At 35.5% G+C, this 18,694-nt stretch overlaps 1 protein-coding gene, 2 non-coding genes and 1 pseudogene across 9 annotated transcripts in view; 2 read left to right on the top strand and 2 right to left on the bottom strand.

Annotated features, from left to right (window-relative positions):
• The window catches only part of OSBPL8 (oxysterol binding protein like 8), a 169,185-nt gene that overhangs the window by 53,659 nt on the left and 96,832 nt on the right, over positions 1 to 18,694 (bottom strand). For all 7 annotated transcript variants that reach the window (XM_047742863.1, XM_047742862.1, XM_047742861.1 and 4 more), the window contains one exon: positions 1,507 to 1,577. In XM_047742863.1, the coding sequence (XP_047598819.1) occupies positions 1,507 to 1,577 (71 nt within the window). The remainder of the gene's footprint in view (positions 1 to 1,506; positions 1,578 to 18,694) is intronic.
• LOC125108121 (small nucleolar RNA SNORA41) lies at positions 1,037 to 1,164 on the bottom strand. The gene has a single exon (XR_007129802.1). It is a non-coding gene; the product is annotated as a small nucleolar RNA SNORA41 (small nucleolar RNA).
• Positions 3,645 to 17,407, top strand: LOC125106283 (ras-related protein Rab-5A-like; annotated as a pseudogene).
• Positions 3,946 to 4,050, top strand: LOC125108060 (U6 spliceosomal RNA). Its single transcript, XR_007129750.1, has one exon. It is a non-coding gene; the product is annotated as a U6 spliceosomal RNA (small nuclear RNA).

The raw sequence follows: 18,694 nt of genomic DNA on the forward strand, positions 1-18,694 counted from the left end.
TGAATTCTCAAATACCTACTATTAACCAGGTACTCTGTCAGGCAGTTGCAGTAACATAATCTGGGACAAGGACCTTATCTCCTTTGTACAGATAAGAAAACTGAAGCCATTTTGAATCTCAGCTTTACTACTCTAACCCTTATTAAATTTCTCCAAGCTTCAGTTTGTTCACTTGGAAAATGGGGCCAATAATACCTACTACCTTCTAGTACTGTTATGAGTTAAGGGGACACATAGTAAGCTCTTAAAATAAAATAGCTATTAAAATAACTGTAATTGGTATCCAAGAAGTCACAGGCAATGTATATGAATCTCAAACTTGCTTTTTTGACTTTAAAGTGCTGTCCAGCAGAGCTTTCTGAAAGACAGAAATGCCATATGTGGTGGCTACTGAGCCCTTGAAATGTGGCTAGTGTAACTGAGGAACTAAACTTCTAATTTCATTTGATTTTTGTTAATTTAAAGAGTCATATATGATTGGCGTTATTAGAAGTACAGTTCTAAAGCCGATTTTTTTTTTCATTTATCCACCCTGCTTCATTAAGGTATATAAATTTTCTTTTTGGGGGGCTCCCTACCCTCCCTCTTCCCCTCCCCCCAATTTAGAGACTACAGATAGGTGGCTCTGATATATAAGTGTGGGGTTTAAGTATTTAGACTTCTGAGTAGAAATACTATTCTACCATATATTCACCAACTCTGGTATTAACTGCTTGAAAATAGGTTTTAAAAATTCTATAAATTTCATTATATGTCTAGCTACTGAAGACTCCAGATAAATTATTTTCTCTTTAATTACACATCCCATAAAATGATCAAGGAATTTCTTACACACACACACACACACACACACACACACACACGTTACTATGAAAACTTCTATCCTAAGGACTTTTACATATATGATAGATATTTAAGTAATGAATACTTGAAAAGTCTGGATAAAATTTGGGTAAAGTTATACATTAAAAAAAAAGTCATGGACCCTTCCCAACCACTGCCATGAATGGAAACAAAAATGTAGGGTTTTTTCATGTTCTGTTTGTCAAACATATGCCCACTTCTATTTTACTAAGAAAGGGGTGTTTAATCACTTAACAGTTTTTCACAGTGGAATGCCACAACTGCTACCATAAGGACAGCTAAAGACTAGTAGCTACGGCAGGAAAATAATGGGTAGTAGCTCTCAGTAGCTAAGAACAGCAGAGAATTTACTAGCTTAAGAAATAGAATTTTCTGACAGTCACTGAACTTTGACTCCACAACCAAAAACTTCTTGCAGTATAACTCTGGAGAGAACACACTGGTTACCAATAGGCTGTATTTCCAAGTAACCAAGAGGACCAACATCAACCCCAGTGGAACTTTCCTTTCTTCATATACACTGCATGATTTAGATATACCAATATAAAAACATACCCTAAAAATCTGAGAATTTTATTGTTAGTTCTTCTTAAATATTAGAAAAATGTCATAATCATATATTTGGGAATAACACATCCTTACCTTGCTCTTTGACATAGAAAGTGAAGATTCATCTTTATTTTGAGAAGTGTCTTCCTTTCCTCTTTCAAAACCTTTAAAAAACATCGTTATTATTTTAGTATTACTATATAGCATTCAGGCATTAAGAAGCAAATGCATATAAGTCATCCAATTTCAATATACATTGTATTTGATGTATATTGGTACAAAAAGCCTAGACTAATTACAGTTTGAAATACTTTTAAGGGATCATATATAGTATAATAACTCTTTAGAATGAAGTAAGGCTTGTTAATTATTAACTGATAATTATTATCTGATAACTGATAATAATTAATTATTAACTGAACCCATCAACACGAAGCTAAATACCTCTTTTCTGTGCTCCTAGAGCACTCTGCATGAACTCAGGCCTCATGGAGCTTTTATTCTAGTGAACTTTTTTTTTAAAAAGATTTATTTATTTATTTTGAGAGAGAGACAGACAGAGAGAAAGAGATGGACTCCCCAACTGAGTGCAGAGCCCGACATGGGAGGGGCTCGATCTCAGGACCCTGAGATCAACACCTGAGCTGAAACCAAGTCGGTTGCTCAAGTGACTGAGCCACCCATGCTACCCTGTAGTGAGCTTTTTTCTAATGAACAATCCTAATGAACAATCCTAAATGAAAGAACCAACCCAGCATCTTTTAACACCTCTTGACAAATTGGAAACAATTCTACAACTGGTGATAAAAGACTAGAGGAAAATCAACCTAGACTGAGGGACAGACTTAAAAAAAACCTAACAATGTGTTTATTGTGAGAATTAAATGAGGATCCATTAGAGAGCATTTAGCATACTATTTTCCACATAGTATACATTCAATTCATGTTGACTCTTAAGATGATCATCAGTACTGACTACTGTATACAAATTCTAAAAGGATGAATCTAAAATACGTAAATGCACAAGGATGAACATGCAGGGATCCCTGCAATTATGTAACATATTAACATAACAGTATGCCAAAAGCAATGAACAGATTAATGTTATTAACAGTACAATTAGAGAAATGTTAACACTGAAATTTGTGTGGCAGGTATAAAAGGAGCAGTATTCAATTTAAAAATGTTCCTTCTACTTTTAAAGGCAAGTATTATTAACTCTTCCCTATAATCATTTGTTCTAAGTCCAACAAAAGCCTATATTAAAAATACATACATCATTATTCATAAAGTAGCACTTAAAAAAATCATCAGTAGCACCAGTGCCTGAAGCATTTAAAAATCATTTCTAACATATTAATTATACCTTTTTTATCTATTTTGCTTATATTAGCTAAAAACAAATCCATTCCAATTTCCTAATCCAGAGATTTTATTGAATTGGTTTCTATAATACGAAGAAGAAAGTATTTTCCCCTACTCTCCAACTGCAGTAAGGACGATCACTTAATCCCAATACTAGGGAGAAATTAAACTATTCCATAAATGCAACATGAAATTTTAAATAACTTATCAAAATTTTAGACTTTAGTATATAAAGCAAACCAAAGTTACCTAATTCAGTTGAAAAATTCTAAAATATTTATTCAGAGTAGTAATATTTTATAATAAGTAATTCTTTTTTAAGATTTGTTTATTAGAGAGAGAGCAAGTGCGAGCATGGGGGCGGGGGGCAGAGGGAGAGGGCAAGAGAATCTTCTTTTTGTTTTTTTTAAGATTTTATGTATTTACTTGACAGGGAGAGATAGAGCTAGCACAAGCAGGGGGAGTGGCATAGGGAGAAGGTGAAGCAGGCTCCCCACAGAGCAGGTAGCCAGATGTGGAGCTGGATCCCAGAACCCTGGGATCATAACCTGAGCCAAAGGCAGATGTGTAACCAACTGAGCCACCCAGGCACCCCTATAGTAAGTGATTCTTAATATTAATAAATTATTATTTTCTACAATGTGTGGGAGATAAAAATTACTTTAAAATTACTTTTTTTAAAAAAGTGGTATTTATAGACAAAATTCTGAAGCCTGTAACACATTATTGACCATTATTAATAATGCAGAGCAGTTTCAGATCATAATTTTTTACCAAGTTTGCTTGTTAGTGATTTTAGGTAGTAAATTCTCTTCCTACTATCCTCCCCACTGCCTTAATGATACAGAAACCTATACCCCATCAAAATGGCTAAAATTAAAGGGAACTACCTTCCAAGTACAGATGAGAATGTGGAGCAACTGGATCTCTATTCACTACTGGTAAGAATATAATGGGGCATAACCACTTTGGAAAACTGTTTGAAAGTACATACTAAAGCGGAATTTATGGATATTCTAACACAAAGCAATTCTAATCCTAGATATATCCAACAGAAATGGTTGGGTATATTTGTCAAAATAAGATACAAAAATGGTCATAGCAGCTTTCTTCATAATAGCCAAAGTCTGAAACCAACTCAAATGGTTATTAAGAGTTGAATAAGTGGTGCTTGCTTCGGCAGCACATATACTAAAATTGGAACGATACAGAGAAGACTAGCATGGCCCCTGCGCAAGGAAGACACAAATTCGTGAGGCGTTCCATTTTTTTTTTTTTTTGTATCAACATGGATGGGACTAGAAGAGATTATGCTGAGTGAAATAAGTCAAGCAGAGAGAGTCAATTATCATATGGTTTCACTTATTTGTGGAGCATAACAAATAACATGGAGGACAAAGGGAGATGGAGAGGAGAAGGGAGGTGAGGGAAATTGGAAGGGGAGATGAACCATGAGAGACTATACACTCTGAAAAACAATCTGAGGGTTTTGAAGGGGCGGGGGGTAGGAGGTTGGGGGAGCCAGGTGGTGGGTATTATGGAGGGTTCGTATTGCATGGAGCACTGGGTGTGGTGCATAAACAATGAATTCTGTTATGCTGAAAAGAAATTAAAAAAAAAAAAAGTTGAATAAGTGCATATATTTGCACAATGGAATATTTTACAGCAATGTAGTAGTAATTAAAGGAACCAATTACTACTACAGAAAACAAAAGACACAATATTGAGTGAAAAAAGCCATGTCTTTCCACACAGACAAAAAAAGCATATACTGTATGATTCCATTTATATACAATTGAGGAACTGTCAAACCTAATCTATAGAGTTAGAGGTTGTTACAGTGGTTTACCTTTGTTATAGAAGGAATGGACTGGGAGGGGCAAGAGGCAGTCTTATGTGGATCTGGGAAGTGGTTACGGGGTCTATATATAACTTAAAATCAAAAGGTTATGCATTTAACTATATGTAAGTTATGCCTCAATAAAAAAATAAAAGCTCAGCCTTCTCTATTCTTTCAGTTTATTAGACCTCTCCTGCTTTGACATCCTTCCTCACTTAGTCTATATCCCTTTAACTTATTTTGCACCTAGCTAATTCTGATTAATTCATCAATAGTAATTAACATAATAATATTAATGAAAACAACAATAAAGGAACCAATATCCATTTGTAAGAACACTTGTGATTACGACACTATGCTAGATGCTTTACTTAGTTACTTTAAAACAACACCACAAAAACCCCCATGTATTAACTATATTTTATATAATTAAAGAAAAACCAACGTTCACAGAAATTAAGGAACTTGAAAATGTTAGTAAGTCAAAGTATCAGAGCTGATTCAAACTTAGGTCTAACTTTAAAATTCATGCTATTTTTAGAATGCTAGGTGCCCCTCAAGACCCAAGGACACCTCTTCTGAGTGGCCTTGCTCTGATTCTATAGGCAGAGTTAACTCTCCCCTTCTCTGAGATATATAGCATTTCATACATATTTGTACTACCCCATTTATCACAATATACTTCAATTATTTGTTTTCATGTTCATATTCCATACTTGACTGTGAATTCCTGAAAAGAAAGGTCTAATCCTTATTCACCCTTTCAAACATAAAAATTCGATTATTTGATCCAAAAATTAGCAAAACTGGACTCCAGTTATTTGTAATCATTTTATTAAATATGTAAAATATAGAACAGCTTCAGAAAATGCATAAAATGTAAATGTATAATTTAATGTATACAGTGAATACTGGCAGAACCACCACCCAAATAAAAAAAAAACAATAGTCATAATACCATAAGATCCTCCCTACTTCCCAGCACCATTCTTGATCACAGTCTAATCTTCTCCTCAAAGGCAACCACCTTGACTTTTGCACACATTCTTTACCAGCACATCAAGCACGTATTTCACTCATTTTCATTGCACATTGGAATCCAACTGCATGACTATACCACTATGTATCTATCGATTATAGATACGCATTTGGGTTGTTCCTAATTTGTCCCTCTTATCAACAACAGTGCCACAAATATTCTTGGCAGTGTATCCTGGGAGACATATATATATATACCTACCTGTGATTTTCTTTAAATTCTAGAATTCCTGGGTTATACTATATGTGTATCTTTAACTTTGAGGATACCAAATTGTTTATTTTTCTACTAATAGTATGTAAGAGTTCTCCTTTCTCCAAATTCATGGTAACATCAATATTGACAAGTTTTTAATATTTTTGGTAATCTGTGGGGTGCGTATATCAATGGTATAATGAGGTTCTAGTTTGCATGTCCCTATTAATGATGTTGAGCATTTTCTCATGTTAATTAGCCACTTTAACATTCTCTTTGTGAAGGACCTTCTCAGATCCTTTGGGCATTTATTTTTTTTAAAGATTTATTTATTTGAGAGAGTGCACACATGCATGCGCTCACACACCCAGGGGGAGGGGGAGAGAGAGAGAGAGAGAATCTTCAAGCAGGCTCTCCACTGAGCGTGGAGCCTGACAAGAGGCTCAATCCCACGACCCATGAGATCATGACCTGAGCCAAAACCAGGAGTCGGATGCTTAACTGACTGAACCACCCAGGTGCCCCAATCCTTTGTGCATTAAAATGTAAATAAATATATTGTCTTTTTCTTATTGATTTATATAGGAATTTTTGATGTATTCCAGGTCCCTTGCCAGCTATATGGTACAAGTAATTCCCTATTCTTATCTTTTTATTATCTGCATTTTTTTAAATAAACCACTCTTAATTTTAAGGTAGTCAAATTTAAGCCATATCATTCTTTAATGATTAGTGCTTTTTGGTCTTAAGAAAGTTCTCCCTATATCTGTCACCGTAAAAATATTTTTAAGTAGTATAGTAATACAGAATTTACTTCCTCCTACTAACCCAATGGAATATTATCCCTAAATAAATTAACACTGTGTCCTTAACTTCTAATTTGTTAACAGAATACAAGTGCTATCATCAACAAGGTATAACCTTTCATATACTTCCGTAATAAATTTGGTTCAATAAATGTTTAGATATAACAAAGCAAGCTTTATGCTGCTTCAGTCTTGCTAAAATGAGATTATATGTACATTATTTACAAATGCAGATTGAGCAGGTATTTACAAAATATAAATAGATTAACTATATTAAACACAGCCAAGAATCCAGAAATTTTGCTAAAAAACAAAACAAAACAAAAACAACAAAAAACTCTGAGAAGATGGGGCGCCTGGGTGGCTCAGTGGGTTAAGCCACTGCCTTCGGCTCAGGTCATGATCTCAGAGTCCTGGGATCGAGCCCCGCATCAGGCTCTCTGCTCAGCAGGGAGCCTGCTTCCTCCTCTCTCTCTGCCTGCCTCTCTGCCTGCTTGTGATCTATCTGTCAAATTAAAAAAAAAAAAAAAGTATCCATTAAAAAAAAAACAAAAAAACAAAAAAAAACTCTGAGAAGTCAAAATATACTAAAAAGAAACCTATCTGTGCACTAAAGCTCACACAGTTTGTCCATAAAGTGATTTAATTGCTTAGTTTATTTACTCAAATTTTCTGGTACTATTCTAGAGATTGGTCCAATAAGTATATCTAGAAGTTATACCTAAGACTGGGGAAAGAAACAGATGAGCAGACATGAACTTAAAAAAAAAGCACTATGGCGTTACTGGAAATACATGGGCAGGTGGTACCATTTCTATATTATAGCTCAGCATAAAGAAAAAGGCCATACCAATATATTTCTTTAGGAAACTAAAATGAAAAGAAGGTTATGTTCAAAGTAGTAAGGCAAAATGATCTTAAAATACCACTAATGTAGAACCTCTCCTCTAATAACGTCAGGTAAAAACAAATGTATCTAAAAATTTTTTTCAGTACAATGAAAGGTCCCAGAAAAATATAGGTTTTATTTTTTAACTGGAAAAATAACAACATCTTCATCTTTATGAATAGAATTCCATTCTATTTCTTATCTGATAAAACGCAAAATACTTTAAAGAGCTTTCCATCATGGCTGGTTGCAGCAGAACTATTGGTTGTAAAAAGGGGACTATGGAAGCCTCCCTATGAATATGATTTTATTTCAAGAATTAGAAAACAAAGCCAACCATTTACTTTTCCATTCAAACAAATCAACCCAGGGTGACCTTCAATATACTCTTTGACAAGAGAAACTGACAATTCTGCATTTAGTTACCTAATTAAATAAATACCAAACTTTTAAAAAGTGAAGTTTTCTGTTGTTTAGTAGAGTCACATGGTTATTCTTTAATATTAAGTAGGCTCATTGCATGAAAGTCAGCAAACATTTGCTAGCAAGCTTGCTAGCTTAAAAAATAAAATAGACACATACACAGAAATAGAAGTAAATCACATTGTAAAAGCAAACAGAGTACTTAACAACTTTAAAATTTTTCAGTATGTTGTATTTTCAAAGCCACTTCTGAACAAAGACAAACACTAAAACATACACCATTTTGAGAACATAAGAAGCATGATAGTAACCATGCTATACTGAGAAGAGGAAATACAGATTATGAATGCTGTTCAAAGCTTATGCTTCTTAGGCAACAGTTCAGGACTATGGTTTCCAATTCTTTTTTGAAAGAATTTTTTGAAAGAAAATGAAATCAGTGAATTTATAATAATGTATTTTTACTGTCCAGGTACCACCTTCTATAAGGTATTTCACGATCTCAAGATAATGCATATATCATCTATCAGAATGAATATTCAAAAAAGCTGAGAATAAATGTTAGCATGAAGCAGAAAACATAATACAAATTTAACAAAATGTGTCAGAAAAATCTATAGATGGTTAAAGTAAGCACCAGTTTCAGTGATTTCTTTGCCATGAGTATTAAAGAATATTTTCATTTTAAAAGAAAAATATAACCTCAAAAGAGTAGACAAATTTATGTTGCAATTTAAAATTTTAAAAGGAAAAGATTTTAAAATATATATCCAAATCTTTGCTATAATAAATCTTTTTCATACAATTAAATTTAAGATCTATTTCATTAACCAATTATTTAATGTCTAAATCATAGCTGCCAAATGCCCAATTTTATTTTTAAAATGTTATCTTAAAAATAACAATTTCTTAGCACAAACTAATTATACAAAGACACATCTAACAATAAGAAGGCTATTTCAAAAATTATACTTAGAAAACTTCACTTTAGTCAGCATTTGAACTATTAAAGCTTAAGCTAAACATCAATTTAACACAGTTACTATTCTGAAGAAAACAGCGAAACAAGTATCAATATTAAATATCTGGGTTTTATTGGCAAAAACCTCAGATTAATTTGCTTATTTATAGAATTTTACATCTATCTCAAGTCTAGAAAAGGTTTTAATTTTATCAAAGGGCCATAATATTTATTTCTATAATTAAAGCAAAAATTCATGCTATCAGCAATGCAAGATTTGTAATTCACTGAATCACTAGTTCTCAAGTTTGAGTGTAAGAGATTTTAAGAGAAAACATGGAAAAGCCAAGCCATATAGCAGCAGTCACTAAAACTGAACCTTTCATTACAGAATCTGTTTCATTTAAATAAAAGCAGCTTTAAGATATTGGAATATCTAGTTTAATGAAAAGCCTGCAAGAAATTAAGAAAAGAAGGCAAGATTAAACAAACAAACCTGGCAAAGGAGAAAGTTCATTGTATCCTCCAAATGAAGCATTCCGGACAAGCTTTCGGCCATCAATTCGTGGAGGAAATAAAACAGGCGAAACCACAGTACAGGAAGAAAATCTACGTTGTTGTGAGCTCTCTTCTTTCATGGCTTAGAAGGGCTATTTAACGTATACTTTCACTCAAAAGGCTAATTAGATCAGTATGGCAAGGAGAGGCTTTTCTCTCACATCTAAATGTAGCGAAACCCACCAGCACAAACAAAGGACACACACATTTAACAGCAAAGGAGAAGGACCAGAGACTGTCAAATCAGCAATAAACAGAGAAGGCATTAAGCCTTGCTAATGGATTGTTGTTTTGTTTTGGTTTTTTAATGAACTGATAAACGTGAAAGGCTATTCCACTAATGTTTTACCTTTTTATCAAACCAGCAATGCCCTGAACTGAACAGCTGCTTTAGTAAAACAAAGCAAGATCAATAGAGATTTAGGATGAAGTAAAAGGCAACCCTTTCTCATATCCGTTATGTTTTTTGTATTATCTGCCACACTTCCCACCTCTTCCGATTCCTTCCAGTTTTTGCTTACTTCATATATGGATATAAATATAACACTGTTTATCTTTCCTGAAGCCTCTAGATCTGTATCTAATCCACTGCTTGCTTCAGCCATATTTAAGAATTCATAAGGAAAGATATTCTCTCAAGTACAATTTTGATGGATTCTAGCAGCTAAAGTGGTAACAAATATTTAAGTTTTATCTCTAGCAAGGATATTTGAGTCATTAAGACGATGTTAATGCAAACCAATCCAGAGGGAAGACTGAAGACACCAAAATAACAGAGTGCTCTAATACATGTCCTCTTGAAACAGATATGAGGCGCTATAGTTCCTGTTCATTGCATTTAAACTTTGCAAAATATATCACCTACCAATAAGTATTTCCCACTTAAAACTCTATTTAAAGAAAAATGCAACTTTATTATCACAATAACAAATGGACTATCTTTCTTTACTAGGTTAAAACTAAGTTACTGGTATGATCTCACATTATTAAATCTAATAGTAAAGTACAAATAGCCAAATTTATATACTATGCTATCTCTTTATAACTAACCTTTAAAATTTCAACTGACAGTGGTTCATTTTTATAGGTACCTTACTATGCAATCTCAGTTTCCTTCCTACTATTATGCATACATTTCAAGGCTAGTTCTCCACTCAAGATACAATAGCATCCCATATAATCTAAGTCTGTCTCTCTTTACTAGAAAGTACAGTTAACAACAAATACATTTCCTTTATATAACATGTTCTCTATTGGGTAAAGGCATTTCAAAAATCAAATAAAGGTAAAAATAAGTTTACAGTTGATAATTACAACTACAAACAAGGATTTGGGTTGTTTTGTTTTGCTTTTCTCCATGTCATGAAATATAAATGACCATTAATTATAGACGAGAGAGAAATAATTATAATTCATTCAATTGTGCTTGACTCTCAAGGCATTATAATGTTAATGTGGTTCAAATCCCAGCTGGAGGCATTCAATTATGTTAATTTCTGTGGGTCTCTGTTTCCTCATCTATAAAATGCTAATAATATTACCTGTATTATCAGATTGTTATTAGGATCAAATTGGGTAATATGTGTGAAATCTAGAAAGGTTTCACATTAAAATGGCAGAATGAAGACACTAACCTAATGGGTTCCCTCCTAAAACTAAAATTATAAGAGAGGGGTTATTTCTTAAAAACATAAAACAAGTATAGGTATGTATTCCACAAGTATGGATCCAGGATAGGATACAATAACAACATATATTTGACATTGGAAAGCATGAGATAAACAAGTAGCCACTGTCTTGCTGAATCACAAACCAGCAATGGTAAAAATTGAGAACCAGCCCTATTTATACCAAAGAATCCTTTTGTATATAATTCATAACACCAAGTTCCTCTAGATCAGGAATCAGATAAGCTATTGACATCACCAACAATTCTGGAATCAGGACCAAAATATAAGCAATGCTTTCAAAATTGGAAGGAAAATGACTTCCAACTTAAAATTCCATACCCAGCCAAACTATCAATTACATATTAGGGCAAAATAAAGATATTTTTAGACATATATAGTCTAAAATTTACTTTACATGCAAATTTTCAAATAACTTACTAGAGTAGACCTTCTCACCTGGGATTCATTGGGCCTACTGCATTGAAACATCCACTTTTCAATATGAATTAACCTTTTTTCCCCAACATCTATAATGGCAATACCCATGCACCATAATCCTTGGAAGAACTCAGAAAATATTAAATTATTTTCTAAAGGCCTTACTTCCCTCATATGACCCCTCTTGAGAATGGATATCATAGAATATGTATTTTACCAAAAAGTGATAGCAAAAGTAAGAATGCATGGGATACAGGAAACAGGATACTCAATATAAAAGAGCTTTCATCAGGGTGCCTGGCTGGCTCAGTGGGTTAAAACCTCTGCCTTCGGCTCAGGTCATGATCCCAGGGTCCTGGGATCAAGCCCCACATCAAGCTCTCTGCTCAGCAGGGAGCCTGCTCCCCCCCGCCCCGCCCACATGCCTCTCTGCCTACTTGTGATCTCTGTCAAATAAGTAAATAAAATCTTTAACAAAAACAAAACAAAACAAAACAAAACAAAAAGAGGAGCTTTTATCACCCAAAAAGTCCCCCACCAATGTACCATTTCTTTGTAAACCAAGGACAAGCTGTTTGGGTGAACTCTGCCCAACTATTTTTCTGACTTTGGCTTGTCTTGATAGTATGCTGATGAAGTTTCTTCTCTGTTCCCCCATGCCATGATGTCTGGATAAGGTGAGTACACTTGCAGTACACTGAAGTGTTCTACTTTTATTTATTTTTTTTTTTTAAAGATTTTTATTTGACAGAGAGAGAGACAGTGAGAGAGGGAACACAAGCAGGGGGAATGGGAGAGGGAGAAGCAGGCTTCCCACTGAGCAGGAAGCCCAATGTGGGGCTCAATCTCAGGACCCTGGGATTATGAACTGAGCCAAAGGCAGACACTTAATGACTGAGCCACCCAGGCGCCCCTCTACTTTTTTTTTTAAAGATTTTATTTTTTTAGAGAAGTTTTAGGTTCACAGCAGAATTGAGAGGAAGATAAAGAGATCTCCCGTATACCCCTGCCTCCACATATGCAAGATCTCCCCTATTATAAATTCCCCTCACCAGAGTGGGACGTTTGTTCTAATTGATGAACCTACATTGAGACATCATAATCACTCAAATTCCATAGTTTATCTTAGGGTTCACTTTTTGTTGTTGTACATGCCATGGGTTTGGACAAATGCATAATGCATAATGACATGTATCTATCATTACAATATCATACATATTTTAACTGCCATAAAAACCTGTGCTCTGCTTATTCACCACTGTCTCCCTGCTAACTCCTAGAAAGGACTGATCTTTTCACTGTTTTTCCATAGTTTTGCTTTTGCCACAATGTCATGTAGAACTCTAATGAGTAACATTAGTTCAAAGTCTCTGTTGTTGGTGTTTCATTTGTCTCTATTTCAGCACCAACACCTCCTGTCTTACTTACTGGACCATTATGGTAAGTATTAAATAGCCCCTGACTCTTGCTTGGCTCCAGTTCTTCAGGAGGGTCTTGACTCTTCTTTGCCCTTTGTTCTCCCTAGATAGTTAAGAATAATCTTATCAAGTACCATGAAAAAATCCAGTTGAGATATGAATTCAAAATACCTTTCACAGATAAAATCAATTTGAGAACTGACATACTAATAATATTGAATTTTCCTACTAGAAATATGGTATGCCTCTCCATTTATTGAGAATACACCATTTTAGTGTTATACTTTTCTACATAAAGATACTATGTTAGCTTTTTTAGACTTATTGCTAGGTACCTTACTTTCTGTTATTTTTAAGTGGTATTTTTTGAATAGCATTTTTCTAACCATTTGTTTCGGGTATATACAACCACAGTTAACATGTATCCAGTAATTTCTTAATAACTTTAATAATTTACCTGTGAATTTGGGAGAGCTTCTATATAAACAATTATACTAACTACAAGTAAAATTTGTTTGCTCCTTTACTTTTATTTCGTTTTATCTTATTCACTAGCTAAATTCCAAGTACAACGCTGAAATGAAGTATAGATGTTATACACCTTTTGTTCCTAATTCTAACTTTACAAGGTTAAGAGTTTCCTTCTATATTTCAAATACATTTTATTAATGGGATGATAACATAGTTTTTCTTCTTTAAGCTGTGTATTACATAACATCATAGTTGTTTTTTTTTTAAAGATTTTGTTTATTTATTTTAGTGGGGGGAGAAGGAGAGAGAATCTGAAGCTGACTCTGGACTGGGCACAGAGCCAACTTGGGACTCTGATCCCACAACCACAAGATCATGACCTGAGCCAAAACCAAGAAATCAAGCCCTCTGGCTCCAGCATGGAGCCTGCTTTTAAGAGTCTCTCTGTCCCTCTCTCTCTGCCTCTGCTCCTGCTGCCAACACCTTTTCCCCCTCTCTTAAAAAAAAAAAATCAAACCCAATTTCAGAGACGTTAAAGTAGGAGGGGGGGGTCCTTTTTTAGACTTAATGAAATACAGTTTTAAGGCAAAACTGGAATTCTATTTTTCCCTAAATGTTCAGTAGAACTTGTTTGTAAATCTATCTTGGCCTATGATGTCTTTGTATAGCTAATTTATAATACTAATTAGAATACAAAAATCACCAGAATTTTCTATTACTGAATAAATTTTGGGAAGTACAATCTTTCTAAAAAACTTTCAAATTTATTGGCTAGTTATTTATATCTTTTAAACACCTGCCTATATTTTTAGTTGTGTCTTTAAAAAAATATATATTTTATTTATTTATTTGACACAGAGAGAGAGAGAGAGAGAGAGAGAGAGAGAGAGAACAAGTAGGCAGAGAGGCGGGCAGAGAGAGTTGGGGAAGCAGGCTCCCTGCCAAGCAGAGAGCCTGATGCGGGGCTCCATTCCAGGACCCTGAGATCATGACCTCAGCCAAAGGCAGAGGCTCAACCCACTGAGCCACCCAGGCACCCCTACTTGTATCTTTTTATTCCTCATGATTATTTCCCCTAGTCTTGCTCAAGTTTTGATAACTTTTATTAGCCTTTTCAAACAATAACTTTGTCCTTCTTGCTCTCACCTACATCTATTCTCTTATCTTTATTCTTTCCTTCCTTCTACCTATTTGCATTTATTCTATTACTTTCCTAATACTAAGTTAATGCTTACTTGATTCATTACTTTTCAGCTCTCCTTGTCAAGTATCAGCATTAAAACTATTACTGTTTAGGGGCACCTGGGTGGCTCAGTGGGTTAAGCCTCTGCCTTCGGCTCAGGTCATGATCTCAGGGTCCTGGGATCAAGCCCCACATCGGGCTCTCTGCTCACCAGGGAGCCTGCTTCCTCCTCTCTCTCTTTCTCTGCCTGCCTCTCTGCCTACTTGTGATCTGTCTGTCAAATAAATGAATAATATCCAAAAAAAAAAAAAAAGAAAAGAAAAAACTATTACTGTTTAGGGTGCCTGGGTGGCTCAGTCAGTTAAGCATCTGCTTTCAGCTCAGGTTAAGTCCTGGGATCAAGTCCTGCATCAGGCTCTCTGGTCAAAGGGGAGCCTGTTTCTCCCTCTTACTCTCCCTCTGTGCTTTCTCAAATAAATAAAATCTTAGTAAAAACCAACAACTATTAATGTTTACATTTCCTGCTTGGGAATGGTGAGGCCTCCTTACTCAGAGGGTTGTTGTCTTCCACCCTTGATTTATTTATTTTAAAGATTGTATTTATTTATTGGGAGAGAGAGAGAGAGAGAGAGAGAGAGAGAGAAAGAGCATGTACACACAAGAGAAGAGGAAGAGAGAGACTCCCAAGCAGACTCTGTGTTGAGCATGGAGCCCAATGTGGTGCTCAATTTCACAACCCTGAGATCATGACCTGAGCCAAACTGGAGAGTCAGACACTTAACTGAATGAACCACCCATTCATTCTTCTGAAAGGTTCCCAGCATTATCTTTCAATATTGTCTTTAACCCATCAAATCACATTCTGGCATTTGTAATTTTAATTGTTGCAGACGCTGGTCTGGATGGCAGGCAGTTTATGCAGATTCCCTCTGATGGTGGCTTGTTACCTCATGTGTTTACTGATTTTTCCACATCATAATGCCATCTTGTTGTTCTGTTTATACATGAGCTCATAACTAAAAATCAGTAATTTCTGGAGGCATGTGTTTAAACCTCTCCTCTAACAAGTATCTGCATTGATTCTTCTAGGCACCTGGGAATACTAATAACTCAAGATCATTTTAAACTAAACTGAAGGGTGTTTTTGTTTTTTGCCCCAGAGATTGTATGAATTCTGGCCCCGAGCCTACAGTAGTATATGTTTGTGCTTCTCAAAGAAGAGTTCCTCTCTCACCCATTCTACCTGGAGTTACAAACAAGATAGGCAAATACACCAGCATCCTCCTCTATGGCTAGGTTTTTCAGGTTTTTGTTTTTTTTTTTTAAACTAAGAAGGACTCCTTTTTTCACATGGAGACATCTCCAATCCAAACTTCCATCATTAATGGGCCACAGACCTTTTCTCCCTTTTTCTCATTAAACTCAAGCTCTAGACCTTCAGAAAGTAGCAAGTGCTAGTCAGGACAAATGCTGGCTCCAGAACTCATCACCTCTCTGATTCCCACTTTCAATAATTCTGCTCCACCTGCTAATTCCCTTACTTTGTGGTTTTTTTTTTTTTTTTTTTTTTTTTTTTTTTAAAGATTTTATTTATTTATTTGACAGAGAGAGATCACAAGTAGAGAGAGAGGCAGGTGGAGAGAGAGGAGGGAGCAGGCTCCCTGCTGAGCAGAGAGCCCGATGCGGGACTCGATCCCAGGACCCTGAGATCATGACCTGAGCCGAAGGCAGCGGCTTAACCCACTGAGCCACCCAGGCGCCCCTTCCCTTACTTTGTTGACAGTTCAACCATACTTTTTCTTTTTTTAAAGAGTTAACCAAAAAAATATTTATGTGAGAGTGAGAGAGAGAAAAAGAGAACGAGTAGGGGAAAGGAGACAGAGGGAGAGAATCTCAAGCAGATTCCCCACTGAGCACAGAGTGACTCAGGCCTTCATGTTATGAGCCTGAGATCACGACCTGAGCCGAAATCAAGAGTCAGATGCCCAACTAACCGAGGTGCCCAGGCACCCCTCAACTGCACTTTAAAAACAAAATTTTATTCAATCATTCATTCATTCATTCATTCATTTCAGAGAGAGAGCGTGAGAGAGAGAGAGCATGGGGTGGGGGGAGAAGCCGACTTCTTGCTGAGCAGGGAACCCAATGCAGGACTCGATCCCAGAACCCTGGGATCATGACCTGAGCTGAAGTCAGACACTTCACTGACTGAGCCACCCAGGTGCTCCCCAAACTGTGTGTCTTAATGGCACAACAGTAAAGTTTGAAATACGGGAAGCAGCTGGCAAGAACGATACCATAGCCAAATGTACTAGAGAGGAACAAAGCAGCCATAGTTGTAGATGATATCACAAATGACAAGCCCTTTGCCAGAACAAAAAATGGATTAAAGAACTTAAGAGGCAAGCCGATCCTAATGCTGTAATAGCTTTATCAGTAAACAAGGCTGACCTTGCAAATGAAAGAGTTATCGATTTCTAGGAAGCACAGTCCTGTGTAGATGACAACAGTTACTCAGGGAGACATGAGCTAAAACATTGACGAATATAAATGAAATATTCATGGCAGCAGCTAAAAAGTGGCCAAAGATGAATGACTGAATCCAGGAGCAAATTCTGTCGGAGGAAGAGGAGTAGATATACTGAAGCCAGAGAGCCAACTAGGAGTCAGTGTTGTGATAACTAAACCTCCAGTTTGAACTTGCTGGAATATTCTTCTGCTTCCTAAATGTTAATGAGAGTGGAGAAGGAGCACTTAACTGGTCCAGTGTCTTCCATAAAGAAGAGACTTATGATAGAGTCAATTTCTAATATTGAATTATTTTAAGTGTTTTGAGCTTAATTTTTAATAACATGTACGTGACCCTCTGACTAATGTTTCAGAAGGAGAAGTGGGGAATGTGCACTGTGTGTGCATGTTTGTTTTCTTGGATGGTTAGGGGGAATCATTTCTCAACAGCGGGGACATAGACAAATGATGATGTAAACCCAGAGTTAACCAGCCAGCTCTATGAAAAAGATTAGGTACTTATAATTTAGGCTTTTCAAAAACACTCTTTTTTGAAGGAGATTCTACAGCTATATATGCTTAGCTACAGTATTCAGGCTACTGGTAATTTCTCTTAGTATGCGTACTTAAGATGAACATTCCACATTTTAACAAATTAACCATAAGGAAGTCCCACATCTTCAGGGGGAGAAAACAAACATTATGGCATGGAAATTATAACTAGTCTTGGTATTTTTAGTGGGGTAAAAAAAAAAGTCAAATGTATCCTCATCTTGTTTTAGGTATATGAAAAGCATTAAGTGCACCTTAATGGACAGTGTTCCCTTCAAACATGTGAGCTCTTCAACAGAAATGAAACCAATCAGGTGTCTGTGATTTCTGTTTAATCAGAGCTGGTCACTACATAGGTTTTGTTGTTTTGGGCAGGGGGCGGGTTTTTGTACTCTTTGGACAAATATAGTCAAGGCACTAACAATTATATACATTCACATCTTGGTTATATTAAGTTTGATCTTCAGTGGTACTATAAATAAGGTTCTGCACTGCAGTCTCCAAATATGTTCATTACTTTTCTGTAATATTTATGCTGTTTAAAAGTGCAGAAAACGTAATTGCTAAAGGAGCTAATTTTTCCTTTTCTTTCCCTTTGAAAGGAAGGGGGTCTAGTTGTTCCTACATGGCCAGAACCACGATAAACAATGTATGAGTAATTTGTAACATAAGTATTACAGTGTGTTAGTAATAATCTTGCAAGGCTGTTTCCCAAAGTTCATTTTATTTTGATCAGTTCAGTATACTGCGCTAATTACTTTAGGTATTTTCATTTTATTAAATCTACCATGTGTCAGAGATGACTGAATCTAAGTGTTGAACTGCTAGAACTTGTACATTTACAGCAATTCAGAATTAGTGAAGGAATATAGTTCACCAGTGTTTAGTTTAACACTAAGTGCTCCGGTTAGAATAAGGTGGTATAAAAAAACAGAAACAAAAACAAAAATATAAAATAAAAAACC

Source organism: Lutra lutra, chromosome 8 (assembly GCF_902655055.1).
Source record: "Lutra lutra chromosome 8, mLutLut1.2, whole genome shotgun sequence".
Taxonomy (NCBI): Eukaryota; Metazoa; Chordata; class Mammalia; order Carnivora; family Mustelidae; genus Lutra; species Lutra lutra.